The sequence below is a fragment of the Lissotriton vulgaris genome, chromosome 1_1, assembly GCF_964263255.1.
Source record: "Lissotriton vulgaris chromosome 1_1, aLisVul1.2, whole genome shotgun sequence".
In the NCBI taxonomy this organism is placed as follows: Eukaryota; Metazoa; Chordata; class Amphibia; order Caudata; family Salamandridae; genus Lissotriton; species Lissotriton vulgaris.
This window is the reverse complement of record NC_141685.1, coordinates 604,286,051-604,311,496: the sequence shown is the minus strand read 5'-3', so window position 1 is coordinate 604,311,496 and position 25,446 is coordinate 604,286,051. Positions and strand designations below refer to the sequence as shown.

Genomic DNA, 25,446 nt, shown 5'->3' with positions numbered 1-25,446 from the left:
ACTTCTACGACTTGACTGCATCAAATCCTTACACCTGCTTCAAGCAGGCATAAGGAGTGACGCAGGGCCTTTCACATGGGACTCACCCACGTGTAATGACACCATTGCTGGAGTTGCGTCAGTTGACCGAGACACTCCAGCAATGCATCATTACTGTGCCACCAGATATGTCAGGATTCCTGATGTACCTGCTAAATCCTTACAACATGGAGCGCTGTTGTGTAAATACAGGGCATCCATAGTGTCTCAAGAAGGGTGCAATGAAAAGTGTCTAATCGCTGTTTTTCCCCAGCGATGCAACACTTTTTATAAATGAGGTCCCAGGTGTATATCATCTGTTTTGGTAGTTCTGGGCAAGATCATGTAAATGTCATCCATACCAGGCAATTTCAGACTAGTAGCAGTCAGCTGTGCATTGTCTTGAAACAAAATCTTCATAGAACGACCAAATTGAAAGATTGGCAGCCAGATGTTCCAGCTGCCATTGTGGATCAGGTACACCACTGCTATACTATGAGAGGAAAGAATGACCTACGTCAAAATGCTCACCAGGACTTGGATTTGTTTTTTTCCCTTTAATGTGACTTACACTCCCCTGGTAAAATTCTCCCAGAACAAAACATAAATTTTGGCAATCCGAGAATGCCACAAGGCTTGGTGGAATTGCTTTCAACAAATCCGAGTACTGGATATGCAATACATTTTAGGTACCCATATCGCCAAAGTGTCTGAACTGCCAGAACGTGTCTCTCTCCTTGTCAAGACACCTCCCTGGAAGAGATACCACTAAAAATGTTAATGGACAAGCATTACAAGACCATATTTGATGGAGTCGCAACTGCCTTTGGCAGGAGAGTCCATGAAGGATACACCGTCAGGGCTGTTAGCTCAACGTACGTCAGGGAATCCAAATGGGGGGGGGATGAGAGTTGGGATATTTTTGGGGCCATTCTAAATCCAAGCCAAACCATTATTTTTACCTTGGTAAGTCAGTGCGAATGTCACCTATACACTGGTCATTTGTTCACAGGACACATAAAATTCCTGGGCACCAGAGCAACATTGCCTTTATCTGGTAGCTAGAGTGCTTACCATTGTCTAGCATTTTACCTAGTTTTCCGTCCTCAGTGAGATATAAGTGAGAGTTGACATTTTGCTTATTTGGAACAATTTTTCTTAAGTAATTACTCTGTAGTTTGTGTTGAGATGGCTATTAACACTATGTTAGAGTAATATTTATATATGTATTTGCATGCCATATGTAAAAAAGCAGAGCTCTAAAAATGGAACGAAGCCTAGCATTCACATCTTCAGATTTAATAGCAGTTTCGAATAGAATATTAATGCCAAATGTGACAAATACATGATTCATCGATACATTGTCAAAAACCCATGTAATACTCATATGACCATTTAGTCATTGGTTAGGACACTGCTTTCACACCAAATTAGAATCAGGAAATGGATACATAGAAGTATGAAATGATTTGAACAGAATCATTGTGCGCTTATGATGGAAATGGTTGTTAATGATTTGAAAATTAAATCAAAACAATGCTTATCGATGAAGAGATCACTCTATCTCTCTTTTCCAAAAAAGATTAGCCAACGATGATGGGCCTCACTCTGAGTGATCGATAACTCAGCCCCTTATAGTTACGGTTACCGGGGTAGTCTTAACTTAGCGGGGTGACCCTGCCGTGGGCTTACAAGTGGGACCCGGAGGGAACTTTGTAAAACAGGAGGGAATAGAAAGGTAATTCCAGATAACATTATCCAGGCAATTCCTCATCCTCTCTGGTGTTTCATGTGCAGTTTTGGCATCGTTGAGCAGCTAAAATCTCCATGTGAAACAAATAAAAATCCACATTTATAAAGCGCGAACAAAATAATATCTGCAGTGTTTCCCCAGATCTTGTAATTCCATTGGGGCTGATAATTGTTGTAACCAGCCCTATTGGCATTACTGCTTGATTACAAATATATATCATAACGGCTCTAGTATTATTTACACTTGTATTTAAAACGTCAAAGTGGTATTCACAAGGAGGAATGTTACCTTGTTGCTTCAACTTGAAAGTTGCTAGAAACATAAAATGGCGTGTCACTGCTGTATTCATCAAATATGCCCCATCGAAGGTGGGCCCATTCATGTACAAAAACTCTTCCTGAGAGAAAAAAATAAAAAGGGACAAGGACCTTAAGTTATAACATGGGAAACAATGCAAATCAACATCATTCTACTTGCTTTCATCACAATGCATTTGTTATATCGGCTTAAGGTGCTCTGCCAGCGTCTGTGGATCCAGTTGAACTGATGCATGTCCTCTGCTGCCCCGCACAACCTCAATCAGAACTGACACATCGCCGCTGCTGTGTGGATCCGAACCATCGCAAAGATCTGCATTGATTCCGCAGCTTCTTCGGAACCACCACTGCACGACCCATTCTTGTGCAGGCCCTCGCATCCCTCATCACTGGACCTTGTATCACAGCTTTGCCGCTCCTCAGAACGGGCACAACGCATCAACTGCACAACACATCCTTGACGCCAGACTCTGCATTGCAAGCCCTCATCAACGGGATCCTAAACGACTTTGCAGGACTTCGACCCTGATCCCAGAAATGCTCTGCAAACCATAAGTTACGGTACTTAGTTAAGCTGACCTAATTGAGTCATTGCAGCTGGCCCATCGCAGTCGGCCTGAACTTGTAACATTTTTCTGGTCCAGTGGGACCAGATATCCACAATTGGCGCTTTGTGTTTTTGGCACTATTTTGACTAAAATCTTTCAACTTTTCTGCTGATTGGATTTATGTCATTTTGTTTATGTTTATTTATAAAAATTTACATTTTTCTGATCTGGAGTGGGGACCTTTTTGTGTTCTGTTTTCACTTTATTACTTTTTGAAGTGTTCCACAAAAACTTTATAAAGGCAGGTTTGACAATGCACTTCTTTGCGAATCAACAAGGTAATCCTGAGCTTGTCAATTCAAAATACTTTATTCGATATAAAAAGCACATAGATCATAAAAGCACACAGCACATTTGTCAATAAAATATCGTACACAAGAAGCAGTAAAATAAGCAAGAAAAAAACACGATTAAAAAATGGCTATTTCATGATTACATCATAAGCCTTCTTGCTTTTAGCACTAAACATAGGGAGTAAAAAATAAGCAAGATAAAAGCACGTTTTAAATAGCTTTTTCATAATTATATCATAAGCATTCTGGCTGTTAGTGCTAGGCATAGGAAGGATGCTACTGTGTAACAGGTATAATGATCTTGTAACATTTGCATGAAATATCACGCTACTCCACATTGCCTAAAATTACATTTTCAAATAATTAGAACTATAAACATTTTGCGATAAAGTGTATAGTGTTTACAAAAGAACATTAAATGTAGATCAGTTTGAGACGAAACTCCATAACATTTGCAGGGAGGCAAAGCTTGCTGCAAGTAGATACCGGACGGAAAGCCCAACATGCAGGGGATACATTTAATCTAAATCCCAACAATACAAAAAGGTGCTGTGGGTTTCTTACAAAAGACAGATAGGAGACTGTTCCCTCAGGAATAACAGGTATTTTCAAATAAGTTAAAACCGTTCTTTTTTATATTATATACCTATATATCTTTCTCTTTCCATTTTTCATAAGGATTTATTTTTAATTATTATTTTAAAGATCGACCCACATGTTGAAGGGGTCTCGAAAAGATTTTGCAAGCCTAAGGTGGTAAAAGTATGTCAAAGATACGAGCTCCATGGAATTTTATAAGCGTTGTCAAGCGAGAGACAGTCCCTAATGATGTTTTGAGTCAAGTGTAATTTTTCTCTTCTCCATGATGAGTGCCACAGCAGGATTGGTGCTAAGCGAATCTGATCAGTTATATATGGTATGTCTAACTCACAATGGCAATTAAAAGAAGAGCCGCTTCTGGGGAGTGCTACATACACATTTTTTCATAAAAATGTCTTCTATCATTTGAAGTGACACAGAAATTGCTAATCCCCATACTCCAGCTCCATATGTTGCAAAAGAGATAGTTTTAGGCCTATATAGCTCATTTATGACATCCAGTGGTTTGGAGCTCAATTTTTTAGCAAAACTAAAAATGGCATTATTATTTTTTTCTAAAAACAAGCACCATATTTACAACCAAATACAAAAACGTGTCTATTTGTTCATATTTGCGACCATGTATATGAAAGACATGGATTTTCTTTGCCCATTGACCAGCCACTAACACAAAGGACTTGGCCTCATTTACATGGAGGTCCAGCTTTTCATAAATATCACATACTCTGTTATCAGTTTCTGCAGTGCTGTGCCAGTCATGGCACTTAGCAATGCGTCATCTGCATAAATGAGTATTTGACTGCAAGTCTGATTTATCGTAGGGACATCGAGGGTGTAATCTAGCTAAGGTGCCTCCACCCCATTCCTGTATAAGGAAAACAAAAAGGGGGCCAGGACACATTCCTGCCTGACCCCTCTTTCAATCCTGAACAGCCTAGTACATTCCCCCTTATTTCTATATCTTACACGAGCTGTAAGCTGTGCATATAGTTGTCTTATAAAGGCGATAACAGCTTTGTCAATGCCCATTTCTTCCATAATAAGCCATATATGGGGGTGGGAAATGCAATCAAAGACTGCTGACAAATCCATAAATGCCATATAGAGCGTTCCCCTTATGGCTATGCAGTATTTCGAGGTAATCAGATGTAAATTTAGGCATTGATCCATTGTACCTTTATGTTTTCTAAAGCCATATTGCACAAGGTTCAATATATTTCTCTGACTGGCCCATTCCTCTAATCTATTTAATGGGACACGTCCCATTAATTTGACAGAGCCATCCAGCAGAGAGATAGGATGATATTTTTTAGGAATTGATCCATCACCTTTTTTATATTTTGGGACAATAATTGATTTAGACCAGGATTCTAGTGGCCCCACCCTGGCTATTGCAATAAAACCTTGGTTAAAAAAGGACCTCACAGATCTGGTTTATCAAAAAAGAAATCAATTGGTGCGCCATCTGATCCAGGAGCCTTATTCCTATTATACTGTTCTATTGCCTTTCTAATCTCGGATTCCTCAAACAATAAAAAAAAGTGTTTGACATTAGTAGAGGTTCCACCTCACGGGTAGTCAGACCAAAGATCTTTTGAAGATGTTCAACCCAGGTGTCTTTGTCCACATGGGTCTCAAGAGTGGGGTCTGAGTTATTTGCCAAGAATGGGGAGTTAATTACATCCCAAAAGACTTTTGAATTGTTTGTGACTACAGCCTGTTTAAGGTGTTCCCAGGCCTCCTCTTTTAGTACTTTCTGTCTACTCTTTCAGGGCTCTTTGTACTGTTTGTGAAGGAAACTAACTAATGGCAATTTATTTGTGTGAACAAGTGTATCACCTTCTGATCGTCAGTGTAAATCAATTAAAATTGTACCGTCCTCCCAAGCTGGGAACCATGTCCCCTACACGTACTTTCCATCCCAAGTAGGTGGTTGTGTTGCAATTGATCCTTTGTTTGTTGAATTTGTCAATGAGTAGAGGGGGAACACCGGACACTTACTTGTTGTGCCGCCATCGGGCGGAGCCGTGAGGTGAACGGCAGTAACAGCCCACACGCCGGGAGACGCCAGGAGCAGGCCAGGACCAGGCGAACCACAATCCCCAGCAGGCAGTGGGGCGGCAGCGCGCTCGTGACGCGCAGAGAGCGCCCGGAGGCGCCTGTAAAAGGCTGACCCCCCGGGAGCACAGGGGGGAACACCGGACACTTACTTGTTGTGCCGCCATCGGGCGGAGCCGTGTGGTGAACGGCAGTAACAGCCCACACGCCGGGAGACGCCAGGAGCAGGCCAGGACCAGGCGAACCACAATCCCCAGCAGGCAGTGAGGCGGCAGCGCGCTCGTGACGCGCAGAGAGCGCCCGGAGGCGCCTGTAAAAGGCTGACCCCCCCGGGAGCACAGGGGGGAACACCGGACACTTACTTGTTGTGCCGCCATTGGGCGGAGCCGTGAGGTGAACGGCAGTAACAGCCCACACGCCGGGAGACGCCAGGAGCAGGCCAGGACCAGGCGAACCACAATCCCCAGCAGGCAGTGGGGCGGCAGCGCGCTCGTGACGCGCAGAGAGCGCCCGGAGGCGCCTGTAAAAGGCTGACCCCCCCGGGAGCACAGGGGGGAACACCGGACACTTACTTGTTGTGCCGCCATCGGGCGGAGCCGTGAGGTGAACGGCAGTAACAGCCCACACGCCGGGAGACGCCAGGAGCAGGCCAGGACCAGGCGAACCACAATCCCCAGCAGGCAGTGGGGCGGCAGCGCGCTCGTGACGCGCAGAGAGCGCCCGGAGGCGCCTGTAAAAGGCTGACACCCCCTCTCGCCCCGCGAGTCGCGCGCGGGAGCGACCGGGCGAAGCCCGGGCAAAGGGCGGGCCCTCTGTGGCCCTCAGAGGCACGAGGAGGACGGGACGGGGCCACCTCCCTAACGTTTCCATCATAAGGTACTTTCTTTGACATCTTGGCCCTCTCTACTGTGTTGTCATCCTCATCTTAGGGACAGCTGATACTGTAAATTCTGTTGTTTACTGCGGCTGGGACTATCTGCCCTCTGACTCTAACTATCTTGCGCCGTGTATTGTGTAGTCACCCATTCTTTTGAACAAGTGTATGCAACTTTCAGCATGTCTCCAAGGGGCACTCGCAGCAAAACAGCTGCCACTGGGGCTGGTCCAGTAACTGGCCCTATTGACCATTTTATAACTAAGGCCAACGACGCCATTAATCAGGGCATTTGCCTTTTAGAACGCAGATTATCACAAGATCTGGCTCACGCCAAACGCTCTTCCCTTGGCCTTATTGCCGCTGCCACTACACCTGCACAGGCTATGCCCAATAACATCAGACCCCTACTTAATGTATGTGCTGACATCCACACCATTCCAAGTGAGGTTAACCTCTCAGCCTCTATTCCCCTGATAGATTCAGACACTGATATCAGTACGGATCTAGAGAAAACCCCAGATCTACCCATCAACCCCACTCCTAAAGCAATATCTGCTGACAACACAAGGCAATTGAGAGGCAGACGCGAGGGTGCCGTTCAGAAACAAAAATTATATGCACCGAAGCCCCGAACTACAAAGGTCAGGAAACATGGCCAGTTAAAAAGAAAGACTGGGAAAAACACCAATTCTGGCCTTAACCACAACACGAGCAGGGTCACGGTAATCTCTCAGGGGGATAAAAGTGAAATGGTTCAGCAGGGCGGAACAATGGATACCAATGATAATACTGATAATGCACACGACCCTATGTTGGAAAGGTTGGGGGAATTACTAAGTATTTATTTATCTCCCATTGAAAGTAGGCTTACTCGGATAGAAAAACAAATAGCCGAACTGACTATCACTATTAAGAATTTTCTGAAGGAAGGTGCCGCAAAGAGCACAAATAATCACAATACCATTAAAATAGCAGGCACCAAATCTAATACTCCTCAGGCACCTCCAACAAACACAAACAATGTACACAAAGTCCCATCTGCCATATTGGTTAATTCAAATGGTCCAACCATTAGTCAGCAAACAACAACACTGCATACCAATAACGCAGCTTCAGACAAAAGGAAGGACCCTGGCACTAATACCAATATTAACACCAAACCACCAAATGGGACTTCCATGGGTCAACCTGCAATTTCCACAAGTAGCTCTATCACGGCCCAACCAATACAAAAAACAGCTAGGCAAGTTCCGGCCCGCATTAACCTTCCACCGGAATGTGGCGCATATGTACTAGTGTTAGTAAATGTTACCAAGTTAAGGAAGGATCAGGACGAAACTCCCACATCTCTCAAAAATAAAACCTTACACTGGTTAATTGCTAACTGCAATTACCCTATTGATGGTGCAAGGGAGATTATTAACACCCAGCGAGTGGGCTGGATAGGCCCACTCAGGAAAAAAATTTGAGGGCGATTGTGTCACTATAAGCTTTAGAAGACCTCAATGGCCATTGCTAGTGCCCCGTTACCTTCGCCCTGGGAATTCAACACCACACTCCTTCCTTTAGGATACTTTTACAGACACCTGATACCCCCCGAACGAGCCACGGTCAATCACCCCACAATTCCTCTTCAAGGTCTGAACTTTGGAGCAAGGATCAAATCACCACTTTTTATTCAGAATCAGAATCCCAATGCCATCCACATTAACAGCCGTAACTGGCACCATCAACCCCCAATGCCAATTCCAACTCCCAACCCTCCGCATTACTTTCAAGCTTCAATCATGCATCAGAACAATTACAGTGATAGGCCTTACCCAGTCTCTAATCCGTTCCAGTTTACACCGATAACTGAGGCTAGATCAATGTACAACATTCCCACTCACAATCGGTTTGATTATTTATCTAATCTAGATGAACAGGATTGACTGAGTATATCCGCCAATAACGAAATGTGTAGCCATGTTAAAGCTTGTAATTCAGAGGGACTCACAACTCCAGCCGTATTGTACCAGGACCAGATTGGTTCTACAGAAACTATATCGTCTGACAGTATTCTGCCCACTTCCAATGAATTACTTTACCACGACAATGGGAATACTGGGAACAGACTTGACAAACATGGAACCAAACATGGTTTATCAATACTAAGCTGGAATGTTGCAGGATTAGAATCCAAGCTGTCGGACCCTGCATGGATTGAGCTAATAAATGATGTGGACATACTTATGTTTCAAGAAACTTGGGCTGTTGGTAATTTGTACATTGAAGGCTACCACTGCTTTAGCCTGACGTCAGTAAAACCTAGTTTCGGTCGAGCAGTGGGTGGCCTTTTTATGGGAATCAGAATTCTGGTTGGTGGTATAATTAGAGATTTGAAGCTAGATAACCTTGCTAACCCTAATATTCAAATTCTTGAATATAAACTAAAATCAAAGACCACGATTTATTTAATTAATTTTTATAACAATGATTTTTATGGTGTACCGAACAAAAACTTTGTTGCATTATCTAAGGTTTTAAATATGATTGATTGTTCTTTATCAGTAGATACTAAGACTGGTATTCTGATAGGGGGTGATTTTAACGTGAAACTTATAGAGAACTATGGATCTACTAATTCTGTATATCCTGATGATCGCAGGGGATTGGAACTGACTAGAATACTATCCGACTTTGATCTTGCTGATGCAATGAGAGTAGGGTATGATATGAATTTCCCTTATGCCCCCACGTTTAATGGCAGGGATAGTGGTTCCATTATCGATTACATATTTACATCACCACCGCTAACAGACTGTATAACTAAAACTTCTGTGGTGCAAACGTCCTTCAGCGATCACAATCCATTGTTGGTTACTTTTAATTTTGCACCCAGTCCAATTTTTTGAATCTTAATGGGGCAAGGGACATTACACCCTCAATTGATGGCCTTCGCTTAAAAAGGAGGGGAATTGATTGTGGGGCCATTATAGATACTGTTCAGGAGACATATCCCGATTTGTTGAAATCTTGTTTGTCCCCAAGTAGAAATAACGATAAATTGATTGTAGACTTTGAAGCTTTATGCTCAAATATTAAAACCCTCCTGTCAGTCCCACTTCCTAATGAATGTAAAGAGCCACGGTGGTTTGACTCATCTTGCTCCCTGGCCAACAGAGAATTAAGAAAGGTACTCTCTGCTAAACCTAGGTGCAAAGATGCAGTTCGAGCCGCCAGGAAAAACTACAAAGATAAAATATCGGAAAGGAAGGCTAACTTGCTCTCCGAACATTGGGAAAAGCTGGTAATTAGCGCCAACTTGGGTGGCAGCGGCCCATTTTGGTCGGCTGTCAGGAGAACGAGGGAATTGGGCAAAGAGCTTACACAAATTAGCTGCAATATAACAAGTGCAGCCTGGGAGACCCATTTTTCCAAAATCTATGCTGCCCCCTCTGATGAGCAATCTCTTCCTAATACAGGTCAATTGGAGGGTCTACAGATTTTGGATCAAAAAGTTAGGAAAGCCATAAAAGAGAGCTTAGGCAACAAGGCACCCGGACCAGACGGTCTTCCTATCGATATTATTAAACATAATGTCGAGATATGGTCACCAATACTCCTTAACATCTTTAATAGTCTCCCAAAAGTAGCCATGCCTGCCACCTGGGCTACTAGTATCATTGTTCCTATTTACAAAAAGGGAGACAGATCAGATCCAGCAAACTATCGTCCCATTTCCCTTCTGGATAATACTTTAAAAATACTACGACGTATAATTTATAATAGAGTATTGGAATGAGCGGCTGATACTGACTTTCTAGATCCTTGTCAGATGGGGTTCAGGAGTGGGGTAGGAACAGTGGAGCAATGTTTAAACTTGAAATTGATAATCGATAAATATTGCATTGCCCGCTCATCCCCTGCCTACCTAGCTTTTATGGATCTCTCATCCGCATTTGATCTTGTGAACAGATCCAAGCTTTGGTCAATCCTCTTGTCCAATGGCCTTGATGTCACTCTCGTTAGATTTTTAGCCTATCTCCATACTGACCTGAAAGCACGGGTACGTATCGGGATGGGCGGAGAGGTCTCGGGAGCTATTGAGATAGGGAGGGGGGTGAGACAGGGGTGCGTTTTAGCACCCCTGTTATTTATTATTTATATCAATGGCCTGTCTAACTGTTTAAAAAAAAGCCACCCCTGATGTCCCAACAATTTTAGGCAATCCCCTACCTGTGCTTTTATATGCAGACGACGCTGTGCTTATGGCACGCACACCTAATGCTTTACATCTGCTTGTACATAGTTTTGTAAATTTTATGGAGGGACTGGACCTGAAAGTAAATTTTAAAAAGTCTTTTGTAATGTCTTGTGGGCCAGGCAAAAGGAAACTTAGTAAAATTCGAATTGGTACGGACAAACTAGAATCTGTTCATAAGTTTCCTTATTTGGGGTTGGTTTTCGCTGCGAACAGCTCGTGGAGTGGGCATTTGGCCCACGCCACGAGCAAGTTCTCGAAAGCCAACAATTCTGTTCTGAGTTTCCCCCGCCCTAAGAAAATTGGTGCCACAAAGGCTATTTTAAAGATTTTTAAATTACAGTGTTCACCTGTCACTACGTATGGAGCTGAAGTTTGGGGGTCGGACAGTAGCATCTGTATCCAAAGAGAGGAAAATTGCTTCTGTAGAAAAGTGCTGGGTGCACCGATTTCGTCATCTGATTTTATTTGTCATAATGAACTTAACCTCCCGTATATAAGTGATTTTATCAGAGCAAGACCAGCTCTCTTCTGGATTAGAATCTGGAGGAATGATGCTGCTGTCCTTACACAAAACATCATTAAGGACTGCCTAAATTGTGAATACGGTATGCAGATTCCTTGGTTTAAAGAAGTTCTTAAATCACTTAATGAAATTGGTATAGGTACTTTGTTCACTGACCCAATGACAACTGAATCAAAGGACAAACTTGAGGTACAAAAAGCACTTTATGCACTTTATCGCAATGGGCGCATAGGAAGAGAATCTCAGAAATCAAGAGTCATGAAATACATAGGAAATGGTCTTTGTATGCAAATTCTGCCGCCCTACCTTTCCCTCCCTATGTCAAACTGGGAGCGATCTCTATTGTTCCGTTTAAGGGCAGGAACTGTGAAATTTTTGCTGTCTTTTCCTATGGGGTACCGACATAGTACAGACCTTACTCCATGCCCTTGTGATGGTATGAGCACTCAAGATGCCCTGCATTTTCTATTTTTCTGTAAATTTTATGTGAGATTTATCAAATGGCTTTTAACTCCATATTTTAGAAAATACAGGCCTCTCAGACTCCAAGAATCTTATACGTTGCTGCTTACCCTGGATACTGATGAACTGACCTTTCGCACTAGCACCTTTTTAAGATTAGCCATACGTGCATGCAAGACAATGGAAAATCCCTGAAATCAGAAACTAGTCATGATGACACTACTGTACAAATTTTATAAGGAAATGAAATTTACTGTTCAATCACTGTATGAATTATTACGATATTATGGAATGTTATTTATATAATTGTTTGTATTACATGTAAATGTGTGTTTTTGCTGTATTCGGTACTTTTATGAATTTTATGAAATTCGAATAAAGGTCTTTTGAACTTGAACTTGAGTAGTCTTAGACTGTGGTTAATTTAGCAGAAGTTAGTTCTACCTGATGATGCATTGCATTCCTTTAATAAATGTATTGCATTTCAGCTTGGTTCCAAAAGTGATTGTGTTAAACTTTTGGTCCAATTCTTGACATGCACCGTGATTCGGAAGCAGTAATAGCGCATCACATTCGGTACCAGTGCATAGCACTCAGAACAGACGCATCACCAACACTGAGCGGAGAAAATCGACGCATCTCGTCCACTGAGTGGCTCGACACAGACAAATCACTTCAGCTGCACCCATGATCTTCTTCGACAGAGATGCAACAAGGATCAAGGTACTTTTGTTCAGCTGGCGTAACTGGGTCACTGTAATTAGCCCACACTCCATCACAGTCAGCCTGAACATTTGACTTAGTCCCAGTTCGTAGCAACCAGATACCCCAAATATGCGCTTATTGCTTCTAAGCGCTATTTCACAATTTATTCTTTAAAAATTCATATCTCGACCTCTACTTAATAGATTTTGGTCACTTAGGCCTTTTACTTATGTTTCATGTTTTTTTAAATAAAATTAAGCTCATTTTTTCTAACCTGGTGCAGAGTCTTTTTGTGGTGCTTTCAGTGTGATAATGTTTGAAGTGCTGTACAAATGATTTACACATTGCCCCTAAGTAAAGCCTGACTGCTCTGTGTCAAACTCCTAGGGTGCTAAGCACAGGTTAGTTAAGGGTTCGCTTGTGCCTTAACCTGACAAGGATTGTAGTTGCTGCTTGTACAGGGTTCACACCCAAGTCAACAAGCAACCTCATTTCTTACAAGGAGCTTTGAGTCTGCCATGCAATTATACAGCTATCTTCCTTCTTAGAGAGTGCCTGCCCGTGCAGAAGAGACTGTCCAGGAGGATAAACCCAGTTGTTCCTGATGTGAATAATACCCAGAAAAAGTAGACATGTGAAGGAGTACACCTGAAGCAGACCCTAGCTGACAGAAGGCCTCCCGGGCCTCCCTGCATGATTCATTTGGTGAGATGCATGATGAAACATTAACTTGCAACATCAGTGTGCCTTCAGGCATCTCCATTATGACATTAGGGTGCTGACTGCTGCCACCCCTAGCTGTTTTTTCAGACACCATCACTGCTGTACCGGAGGATTTCCCCAACTGTACGGTGGCTGCAACTCCCAAAGGTAGGTGACTACTGATCCCTGCCTCTCATGCTGCAACTCCAATGAGACTTGAGAGGCAAGGCTGCATCAGCAACCAGGCTCCTGCAACCACAGGACCCTGTAGTGGGACTGTATGTTATCATAGAATTCTGCAGTTAAATTTGGACAGTGTAGTGCTCAATCGTTTAACACAATTCTAGACTAACCAGACCTAGAGATCCCCCTCAATGGGCAACTGTTAAAACATCCATAACAGTAGACTCACAACTGAACCAATTATTTCATGTGATTTCCCATAAGTAATTGTCCTGCTTTTTTGGAAGCGGATAGACAGGGATAGTGTTGTAATGGGGCAGAATCACAACCTCTGAGCAGAGGCCTGGGTGGATGCAGGCAGTTTATACATTGTTTACAGTCCATAGCGAACATGAAGAATCCTATGAGTAAGACCTATTATTGTGGAGAGTAGAACCTATTGTCTAGTTATAAAAGTACTTCTCGTGCTACAAGAAAAACACTATTCTTGGCTGGGCAAAGTATGGTGGTTGATTGATGAGTTCTGGCCCACAACACTGCCTCTCTGAGAAGCCTTTCACTGCTCACCTTTGCTACCTTGACAGGCAAGTGCAGAAAGGGTGTACTTGGCCTATTATGCTGGGCCATAGTAGGATGGCGCCTGGACACTAGTATCAACTAATCCGAACTGCCTCATGTGTGGCCTAGTTGTCCCTGTCTGCTCTGTGTCACCTTGACCAGGATCTGACAGTGTTATTTTAATGACAAGTGGTGTATGGTGCCACTAGGATGGTATCCATTACCAACGCATGTCATTTCCTTCACCGTCTGTCCCCTCTATGTAGGATTACACAGCATGTGGTTTTTTTTGCAGCTGAGACAAGATCACAGTTACATAGAGGAAGTGCAAAAACTGTAATTCCAGATCTATCCCTTTCAAAGACCGCAATCCATCTCTATCCTGCTGCTGTATATGAACTGTTAGCTCCCAAATCGGCTGACAAGAGCACTAACAGAGCCCCCAGCTTTGCACTTGAGGTTGTCTAGATAATATTGGAATGGAGCCCTCAAAAAGCGACACCAGCTGTGTGGGGGTCCATATACCAAGATGAGCAATACTGCACTCCAGACAACCTTGTCTATGATTGCCAGAAAGTACACTCCAGTGGGAGTTTAAGAGTAGGAGTGTTTGGAAGAAATCTGGCCCAGGGTCTGCATCAAGGTCGAGTACATTTCTATGAATGATTCCCGAGCCCCCCACCAGCCATCTCTGGCTCCTCACGCTGACTTCTATTCTCACCTGGAGGCACTTCGGGACAAGATGAGCACTCCTCTTGTATCTTTAGATTAACATCTAAGCACAAATCAAGGGTTTTTGTCTCATGGTGTGTGTATGTGATACTGTTAATGTAGTTATCAAGCCAACAATGTAGTAGCATAAGAGCAAAACTGCATAATGTAATATGCATTTTGTTACACCAATTGTAACTTTTGCATCATACTTTGTGTGGATTGTTAGTCTCAATGTGTGTGTCTACACAACTTACAGGTTTAGGGAGATCACTTCTACATAGGAACAGTCTCTTCTTTTTTAAGACAAATGTATTTTGTCTTTGTATGAACTCATGCAATTTAGCATACAAAGTGTGCCTTGGCATGTACAAGCTATGTATTAACGATAAAAATGTGCCTCTTGTTAATAATTCCTGCTGTTGATATTTAACAGTGTTACATTCTGTCATTACACGAGCATGTGTTAGTTCTCTATGTAAATTCTTAAAAGCAACCTGGTTTATGCACACAGTTTTCCAATGCTTTGGTTCCATTGCTTGGACTTTTATGTGTGCAACCATACAGGCATGGCTGCAGTAGGTGGAGCCACTCGTACCAAAAGTAAATCTACAGATGACATACTGATTGCTAATGATATCACATATGCAGTATGTGGTGCAGTAGAATGTGCACAAATAACGTATCCCTTTGGCTTAAGTGACTTACCACTAAATGACACATGGCAACCACTTATCTTTTCATAAGACAGGGATCTAATCATTGAGATACTGGAAGACTTGCAATTAATTCACACTCGCCATCTTCCTTTGCAGCAGGCAGTGATGAAACAATTGAGTTAATGGGTCGCCGGCCATAGGCATAGGATGACCTTCGTTGCAGGGTTGGTACCAACAAAAACAACCGCGGAAGAGGCAGTGCTTAATTTGTGAGAAAAAAAAAGTGCCAAGGCCCTCTCAGAAGGCCACAGCAGTTTGCAACACACATTGCCCCAGCATGTGCTGCTAATGTTAAAAGAACACAACTACTAAACAGCACAATCTAACAAGTGTGACAGTTCAGACTATTTTAGGCCCCCAAAGCTATAAGAATGACTTGCGCGGTAGGTAAGAGTAACTTTAAATGTATATTAAATTAATAAATGACTCTATCTGTGGTCATCTCTAAATTAGCAAGGGAGCACCAACTTGTGGCAAATTGTCATAAACGCAGGTGTTGATTCCAATTAAGCACTGGGAAGAGGAGGAGGTGATGAAATCTTAAGCAAGATTGAGAGTGTGCCCATCTGGGGGAAAGACTCTTCCTTACAAAACATTTCCTAGTGGAATACTGAGGCAGACAGTTGGCCACTAAGTAAAACAATGCTAGGAGGGCTCTGTTAGTGGTAGCCGTCCTAACCAGGACAAAGGTTTGTGTCTGAAGGCTAGGGCCCTCTGACATTGGGGCCTCAGTCCACTGTCCAGAACAACGTTAAAGCTCCCACAACTATTCTCAGTAATAGTTAGCCCCAATTCTTATACCTCCTCCATCCCTTTGTCACACCCAGTGTGCACCATTCGTCAAACGGTGTAATGTCCTCCCCAGCCAAAACCTATACCTTGGCTGAGGACATAGTACAGCTGGACAGCATGTCTGTAAGAAGCTGAATTATTATTTGGGGTGGGTTACTACTCACCTCCAGGAATAATCCCAAATCTTGCCAGAGTGAACCCTTAAAGTCACTTAATTAACCTGAAATCAACACTCTAGTGGCTATGGCACAGAGCAGATAGGATTATCTAAGGGAAAAGTGTAATTTATTTATACACTACAAAAACAGTAATGAGGTAAAAATGCAAAACAATACAAATCTCAAATTGAAGTCACACCATAATACCCAAAAGTAAATACGGGTAACCAGAGATATGAATTTGTAAATTTTCAGTAGGATTAGCACCAAAAAGTGTTTTTGTAACAATACAGTGTGAGCTAGCTGTTTCATCACGTTACAGCACATTCTATTTATGTCTTAACTACACACAGCTTTAGCTATCATGAGAGATGTATTTTCATCACACCACACAAGCCACACCACAACACACAACACAAACCAGTTGGCTACAGTGGTTTAGCTTCCAACTTTACTTATGCATTCACCCTCTCGGTTGGATCAGCTGGGAAGGAGTGTCAGAGGATCACAGTGGGTATATATTGGTTTACTGAAGACAACGTACTTTTTAGTTAATGAAAGGACCAGCCGCCTTTGCATATGATTCAATGTTCATGGCTTAGTTGACTGGTGAGGAGTAGCTTGTATCAGGGTTATGAGCTCTAAGACCCCATCGTGACAACTAACACTGAGCGGGACAACTGTAGAACTGCTCACCTGTGAGGTCTGTGGCATGGATGAGTCAAAAGTTCAGATGTCACCTCAGTCGGATATTTATTCCATTAAAGAAATAGGCATATATGGACATATAATAATAAAACTGTTCGGTTTTTGAATATTAGATCTGACCTTCCTGGAGCAGTAGTCCCCTAAACATTTTGCCTTTACTCCCACTGTTTTGCTGAATTGAGCAGACAGAAAAGTACTTCTTTGTCTCTTTTGAATTGTAATTTGAAGTCCTCTCTGTTGGTGAAGTTGGATTTTAAGTTACAATTACAAAATAACACATTTAAAAAGTTGCCATTTTTGTTTTCCTAGCAATCTATGCATTCTGCCAGTTTCCTGAGTCAAATGACTGTGAACAGCTCTGCCAATGGGTCTTATGCATTACCTCCAGACAGTGGCACAAAGGGTGCTTAGGTGTGGACAGGATGGGCCATCTTTACAGCCTGACTGGGAGGAGCTGTACTCAGCGTCCCTTAAACTTCAAAGGGTGTTGACTAATGCACACAAAAAGGAATCTGACACCAGTCCTGCCCTGCTTTTAGTCACCCCAGACGATTTGGAGCCTTGACAGAGGAAGGGGAAGAACTTTCCTGAACCAGATGTGGAGGGAGAACAGGGAGACTCCTTCACACAATGGCAGGCACCAGGTTAAATTATTGGGACTCCAGGGTAACCCTGGGTGTAGTTGGCCTAGCGTGGCTACGCAGAGGTCCATGGAGATGGGAACAAACTCTGTGGAATTCCGCTCCGCTCCAACACCTACCTCCCCCCTCCTATTAACAATTAATTCTACATTAATCAAAAGTAAAATAAAAAACACTTAACTGTACTGCGGCGTCCCCAGCAGCCCTCATCCTCCTCTTTGCAGGAGTGAGTCCCTGATCCCAAAGAGGTGCCTATCCAAGTCCTGGAACCTTGGATGGCCCCAGAGTGTACTCCTCCCAAAGAAAAGGTAAAAATCATGAAGTTCGGGCTTCTAGCGACCGTGTTAAGGACCTGTTTGAAGCAATAATGTGCTGCCCACAATAACCAACAAAGCAACGCTCGAGTGTGAACTGCTCTTCCAACTACAGTGTCCACCAGCTACAGTGTCCACCAGCGATGACTGGCAACACAAAAGCTGCACTTCGCACAACAGGAACGACAGCCCGCAGTGACTGCCAATGTGAAGCTATAGCCACTACAACCCTGTCACCCAACCAACTCATCATGCTACAGAGACGACAGCGCGCAAAACCCAATCAGCACTTCACACTACAGTGACGACCATCGTCACCGCTCTACCTGCTCATCGTGGCCTCCTCCATCATGAGCTGAACTCTTTGCACTGGACTCTAGAGGTAAATCTTCAATGGGACCACCCTGGTCCCAGCGTCCGACTTGTGCTCTATCACAGTCAACCAGTACTTGTGACTTTCCCCCGTCTAGTTTAACCTGTTGACAGCAAGTGGCGCTTTGTGCTTTTAAGCGCTGTTTTCACTAAAAGCTAATAAACTCAATATCTTTGGTTCTACAGACTGGATTTTTACCATATCGCTTTCATTTTATTTATTAAAATGAACTCTATTTTACTAAATTGGTTTGGAATTTTTCTTGTGTTGTATTTTGCCTCTATTACTGTTCGTGTGCTGCATAAAACCTTTCAAATTGCCCCTACGTTAAGTCTGGCTGCTTTTGTGGCATGCTCCCAGAAGGTTAAGCACAGGTTAATTTTGTAACTTTTATGGTTCATCCTAACAAGGATTGTGGTTGTTGACTAGGAGGGGCTTCCACCCCTCTCAACCGATAACCCAATTTCTTACAATTAATATAGTAAATGTATGTGCAAAAAATGTTGGTGCTAGGACAGCACACATGGCATCAATGCTTGAACACCATAATATGATGTGAAGCAGAGCCATCTTGCTAGTGCATCATCTTCCGGGCTTAATCTATTTTGTGTCCTTATTTAGCGATGGGGAACACTGTCAGGGAACCCTCATAGGGCAGCACCTCCAGTACATGCTGCATTTGTTCCAGGCGTGGCGTTACTTTTAGGCCAAAGATCAACCAGGGATGAGGTATTCCAATACATTGTTTTTCCTTTCTCCTTGTCTCTTGAGACAAGTCTAACTGCCACTGCTGCATTTTTTGAGCAGGCTGATTTTCCAACGAGTGTTAATGTTAGCATACTAGAAGTGGGATAACTGCTCCTGGACAGCTCGAGGTATATTCTTAATCCTTAGCAAAAGTTGCTGTTGGGAAGAGCCCTTTCAACAGGGTCACCCCAAAAATGTTTCATTCATTCTCCCCTTTTTCTGACCTTGTTTTTGTTGGAATTAGGACTCTGGGCACTTTACCACTGCTAGCCAGTGCCAATGTGCATGTACTATCTCCCTAAAACATGGTAGCTTTGGCTTATTCATAACTGGCATGTTTAATTGATCTTTTCAGCCCTAGTAGAGTGCACTACGTGTGCCCAGAGCCTCTAAATAAGGTTTTACTATTGTCCCTGCAGCACTGACTGTGCCATCCAGACTAGTAGGACTTAAAACATTTCTCAGGCTTGCCACTGCAGAGACTTTGTGAGTAAGTTTGCTGCAATGTCAACTTGGCATTTAAAACCCTGGGCCAAGCCTTAAACTCCCCTTTTATTACCTATACATCTCCCCTAAGGTGAGCCCTAGGTAGCCCATAGGGCAGGGTGCTGGGTAATTAGAAGGTAGGCCATTTACATTAAAGTTTTACATGTCCTGGTAATGAAAAACTCCCAAATTAGTTTTCACTACCGTGAGGTTGACACCTCTCATAGGTTAACTTTGGGAATTCCTTCTTACACTTACAAGTTGAAATTAATGGTTGCGAAGGAATAGCTTCATCATGTTTCATATAATTGGAATGGTAATGATAAATCATCTTTACTATTAAAGATTAATTTATCACTACCCTTTTAAAAATGCCTCTTTTAGAAAGATGGCATTTTAATGCTCTTAGATGTGCCCCTACAACCTATCTCCAATACATGTTTGGGGTGGGTGACAGCTGGACTTTGTGCATTCCCTCTAGATAGCCACACACAAAGGGAGCATGGATTTAATTGAGTGGCCATCCACATCTTGATGGGCCATCCTGGGCAGAATGGGAGGGAGAAGCTGACACTTACACCTCAATAGGCTGTGTTCTGTTCCAACACAAAGGACTGCATACCACCCTGCAGTGAGTCCGGAGGCAGTGCTGCAAGGTAGGACCTCTGTGTAATTCAAAGACCCTCTTTGAAGGTACCTCCACTTCAAAGGTGCAACTGGGTATAAGTACTGAGTACCCACCAAATCAGACACTATTGGACCTGTGAAGAGCTCTGCCGGGAGGAAAGTTAGCTGTGCTTCCTATCAACCCTCTGCCCTGCTGAGGATGAACTGGTCTATATTACTTGAACACAGATTGATCTCCAAGGGCATGCTGGTTTGCCCATATTTTAAGACTCAGGGATATTAAAGTCTTAGCCCCTGCGCCTGTGCCTGGTACAGTGGAAGTAGATGCTTGCTCCAGCGGAACCACCTAATCTCAGAGCCAACGCTTCGTCTTTGGTACCGGTGCATTGCCATCATTGTGTTGAGGAAATTGATGCATCAACTTGACTATGTGATAGACACTGATGCATTGCTTGGCTGCAACACACATCTCACTGTTATGACCAGGATAAAGGTAATTTTGTTCAGCAGGCCTTGTATCTGGCCTGCTCTCCATCATGGTCAGCCTGAACTTTTGACTTTGTCCTTGTCCAGCAAGACCTGATAACCCCATAACCCCATAGGAGCTTATTGCATTACAAATTCATATTGTAACTTCTAATTATTGGATTTTTGTTGTTTTGATCTGCTTTTTTCATATAATCATAATCTGTCTTTCTACCATGGTGTGGAGTCTTTTTGTGGTATTTCCACTGTGCTACTGTTCTAACTGTTGCACAAATACTTGGCCTCTTAAGCCTGTTGTTAAATTGATGAAAGTATCTTGAGAGGTAAGCAAATCCAATAGTCATAGGTATTCATAAGTAGGTTTATTAGTTATAAGTTAGGTGATAAGGAAGGCCCCACCGGGAGCAGCATCCAGCTGCTCAACCCCACTCACTCAAACTGACCACACATTCAAATCATGCATACACGAACATTCTAATGACATCACACACAAAGGCTGAGCAGCAGGGAAGGAGAAGACCAGAATATAACACCTGTCTGCTCTGTGCCTGAGAGTGAGCACAGGTTACCTTATGGTGTGCGCCTGACCTACCCTGACTAGGATTGTGTTTCCTGCTTGGGCAGGGTGTATACTTCTGCCAACGAGAAACCACATTTCTAACAGGAGCCCTTCCTCTTTCACTCTGAGAAGTGGTAATCACCTTACTCCCAAAACCTGGCAAAGAACTTTCACCACGTACATCATACAGACATCTATCCATCATCAATCTAGATAACAAAATCCTAGCTTAGGTGACAGCCACTTGATTATATCTTCTCATGGAAAAGGTGATCTCTCTGGAATAGTCCGAGTTTGTTCCTCACGGATCTATAGCTGCTAACCTTCATATTATTTTTGCTGTATTAGACCTGGTTGCTCCCAGTTGAGAAGTTCTTTTTGCATTTCCCAGTTCAGGAGCAGCAATTGCAATGCTTGATGGTGAAAAAGCATTTGACTCACTGCAATGGTCATATCTCATGAACATATCACCTAAGTTTGGGTTCCTCGTAATTTCACCAAGCAAGTTCAATTATTCTACTGCAGTCCTTTGCTCAGGTCCACGTAAATTGTTTGAAATCAGGCCCTTTCCCTATTTTAAGAGTCATCACGGAGGAGTGTCCTCTTTCGCCCCTGCTAGTTGTCCTTGCAATGGACCCACTGGGGTGGATCCTGCAGGAGCGGCACTGCCTAGGAGGCCTTCCCTTTCACACAGGGTGACTATTGTTCCCATGAATGAGGAAGATATATTTTTATTCATTAAAGACCCTGTGGAAAACTCACTATCCTAATCCATGAAATCATTAAATTTGGAAGTTTTTTCTGGATTGGCCATAAATTGGGCCAAGTCTGTGTTATTCGCTCTCACTGAATGTACATCCAAAACTGATTTTGAATTTCAAATAGGATGGATGGAGGAGTTGGTTAGCTATCTAGGTATAACCCTTTTGAGAGCAGGGAGATGATTCTTTGATCAAACTATAGTCCTGATATGGACAGATTATAGGCAAAATTAGAAGGTTGGATAAAACTGCCCAAATTCCTAGCTGGTAGAGTAGCTATTATAAAAATGGTCGTACTTCTATGGTTTTATATTTCTTCATAAATATACCCATCCCACTCACAATTTTTTTTTTTACGCTTATTGCTCAAACTAGTGTGGGCTGGTACACAACCAAGGATTAGCTGGGACATCCTCACATTTGCTTATGAGAGGGGTGGCTTGGAGGTCCCAGACCTCGAGCTATACTACTTTTCTGCGCAGGGACACTTTGCCAGACATTGGTACCATCCTGAGGCTTTCTGCTTGTGCAAGCTTGCACAAACCTCGAGTCCCGCCGCCGGAAGTAGAGAGCCCTGTTGAATCATTTTGGACAGGGAGTTATTTTAACCTTTAACTAATCATCTCAATTGGAAGAAGAACCACCTTATTAGAGGGGTTTTGCTCTACCAAACATCTCCACATCAGGAGGATCTCGCTATTTTAAAATTACCAAGTATATCCTTCACTTGAATGAATAAGAGGTTCTGGTCGGCGGGATCAGTTATTAACCCTTTTTTTCATACAGCGTGATATTTTCTTGTTTGGAATCCGTCCATCTAAGAAATAAAATACTAATGTCCTATCTTGACTAGACGTCGCCATTGAGCTTTACACGCTATATCTACATATCATACTCTTGTTACCAGACAGCTAGAACCGCTCTCTAAAGAAACTAAGAAAGAAAAGTATTTTCCTTACATCATTACAAACAACTTTTAAAACTTTTTGTGGCTACTCCAGAAGAAGGCGCTGGCCGCCGAAACGCGCGTAGAGTACCAATCTGCCACTTCCAGTGTTTCTTAACTTTATATATGTTCTCATTTGCATTGTGATTCATGCTATGTGATTTATAGATTGTTGTTTTAAGTCTAGTTTGTTTAAACTACACTCTTTTAACATACATATTAAATCTGTGAATGTGATATTGTTCTTTTTAACTCTTAATAAATTGTTTTCTTTACAAACATTTTGTAGCTTAATTCCCTTCCATTTATTAAAACTTCTTTTATTGTCTCTTATGTTTGCCTAGATTGTTAAATATCAAATGGTTACTTTTCCCTGGTCTAGGAATCTATTTTCTATGAACTCAGGGGGTCCTTGTTAAATATACGCTAACCATCCTGATGCCAGACAACCATATCTTAAGCCTCAGCATGACCAAACAGATGGAGTATCACTTGTGGCTCTGGTACCAAATGACATACCCAGATATCCCAGAGAGGTTAAAACAATTGCTACAACATGCAAGGCATGGAAGACGCATTGTCGACAGGCTGGTTTTTTGTTTTTATTCTCTCCAGTATTCCCACTAGAAAATAACCCATCACTTCCTTTGTCTACAGAAACAATAGTGCTACAAACCACAAAACAGTGGGGAATACAGGAGATCAGGCGTGTGTATAATCATGAGGTATTCGCAGCTGCTGAGCATATTATGCCAATAAATTGACTGTCCCCACACAACCTATTTATGTACCCTAGATTAAAATACACAATTCAGGAACATCTACCTTGAATCTTGGAAAAAACAGTAGATTTGTCTCTCCTTACCCTGCTTGTTAGGTCGACTGAACCTTATCATTGGGTCTGACGCTTATATGCTGCCTGTACTCATAACTGTAGACATAACAAACAGATCACACTAGACTAGCATAGAAAACCTATCTAGGAGTATAGCTCTCAAAAGTCAGTGGAGGTATTGGTGCACACAAATTAAATTAGTGTCCACCGACAGAATCTATTACAGTTTACATTTTTACACCATACATACTCCACACCAAAAAATGTGACGAGGGAGATGACAATAGGTCGCATCGTTGCCTTAGGTGTAATCAAGAACATGCTGACTTCCACCACTTGGCATGGAAATGCAAGTCCATACAGGCATTCTACAGGGAAATGGTTGAAACTGTGTCAGAAATGTTAAGTTGTCTGATTGAACCAATGACATTGATTGTATTGTTGGTATATGTCAATGAGATATCATTGGGAGTTCACAGGTAGGCTGGCTGTGAAAGTCTTTTACTTGCTAAGAGAATAACTGCACTTATTCGGGTAAGCACTCATGTTCGCAGTAAAAATGATTGGCTAAAAGACAGTACAGTAGAGGTGAAACGTATGTCGACTTGAGCCTCCAACATCCAGGCCTAAGCTCTCTGGGATAGAGTACGGATCTTCTCGGCTAACAGTGTGTAAGATTATGTGTCTTAACTATGACCTCTCTGTGCTGATGATCACTATAGTCATACACTTGACGACTCCTGATTGTGCATGGACAATGCAAAAGACAGTGACTGCCCATTGGGCTCTTCAGTTTGGGCGGACTCTTCTTCTTCTGCATGATGTAGTGTCATCACAGCTTATTAGATGGCTTTTGATAATGCTGTCCTGGTTGCTCCCTCGCCATGCACCAATCTTGTAATTGCTTTGAGGCCCCTCACTCTGGTAAAGATGGTGATAACTTTAGTTGGTGGAGTGACTTACATAAAGGGTAGACTAAAGCTTTCATATGAATTCATTTTACAAAGATTTACCAGAAGTCTTCGTGCTGTTATTGATTTGAGGTATTAAGTTTGAAACTCAATGATTAAATGTTGGCATGGTTTCAATATGAGGGAGAAGCAAAATGTTAGATAAGCCGGTGAACTTCAGCATCAATTTACTGAGCCACCTGTAGCTTCAGTAGCATCATCAAAAATGTTCATGCAAACATGGCCAACTTCTCTATACTTGCACAGTAAAATTCACAAAAGAAAACGGAAGGTGCACTTGTTGAGAAGTCAATACACATACGTCGAGATCGGTTCCAGAATTACTTCTTGTTATTCAATCAATCTTTTTAAAACTGGCACACAGCCAGTGCATTTTCGTTTCTGATTTATGTCAGAGGGAACTTCGTTAGAGGAAGAAGGGTATGAAACAAGGAAAAACACCATTGTATAGTCCTTCGTCTAATGGTCTTGTTGAAAGAGTCCACATGTTTCTTCACAATGTAAAAATGTTTGTCAGAATCCCACGCTTTCTCTTGATATGGTTTATATCCTGAGATCACACATTTTGTATAGTGTGTATATATCAACTGCTCTATTCATGTATCCAAATAAATGGCTCAGAGGCTGGTAATATTTCATATTGCACATTTCTTAATGGTACCTTTGTTTTATTAGCACAGCTTGGTAATCAAAGGTCCGTCAATACGTC

At 42.5% G+C, this 25,446-nt stretch overlaps 1 protein-coding gene across 1 annotated transcript in view; it reads right to left on the bottom strand.

The window, feature by feature from the left end:
* LOC147747552 (calcium-activated chloride channel regulator 1-like) overlaps nucleotides 1-25,446 on the bottom strand; it is a 371,942-nt gene that overhangs the window by 292,115 nt on the left and 54,381 nt on the right. Inside the window, exon 4 of the mRNA XM_086954114.1 lies at nucleotides 2,060-2,168. Within this exon, the coding sequence (XP_086810240.1) occupies nucleotides 2,060-2,168 (109 nt within the window). The remainder of the gene's footprint in view (nucleotides 1-2,059; nucleotides 2,169-25,446) is intronic.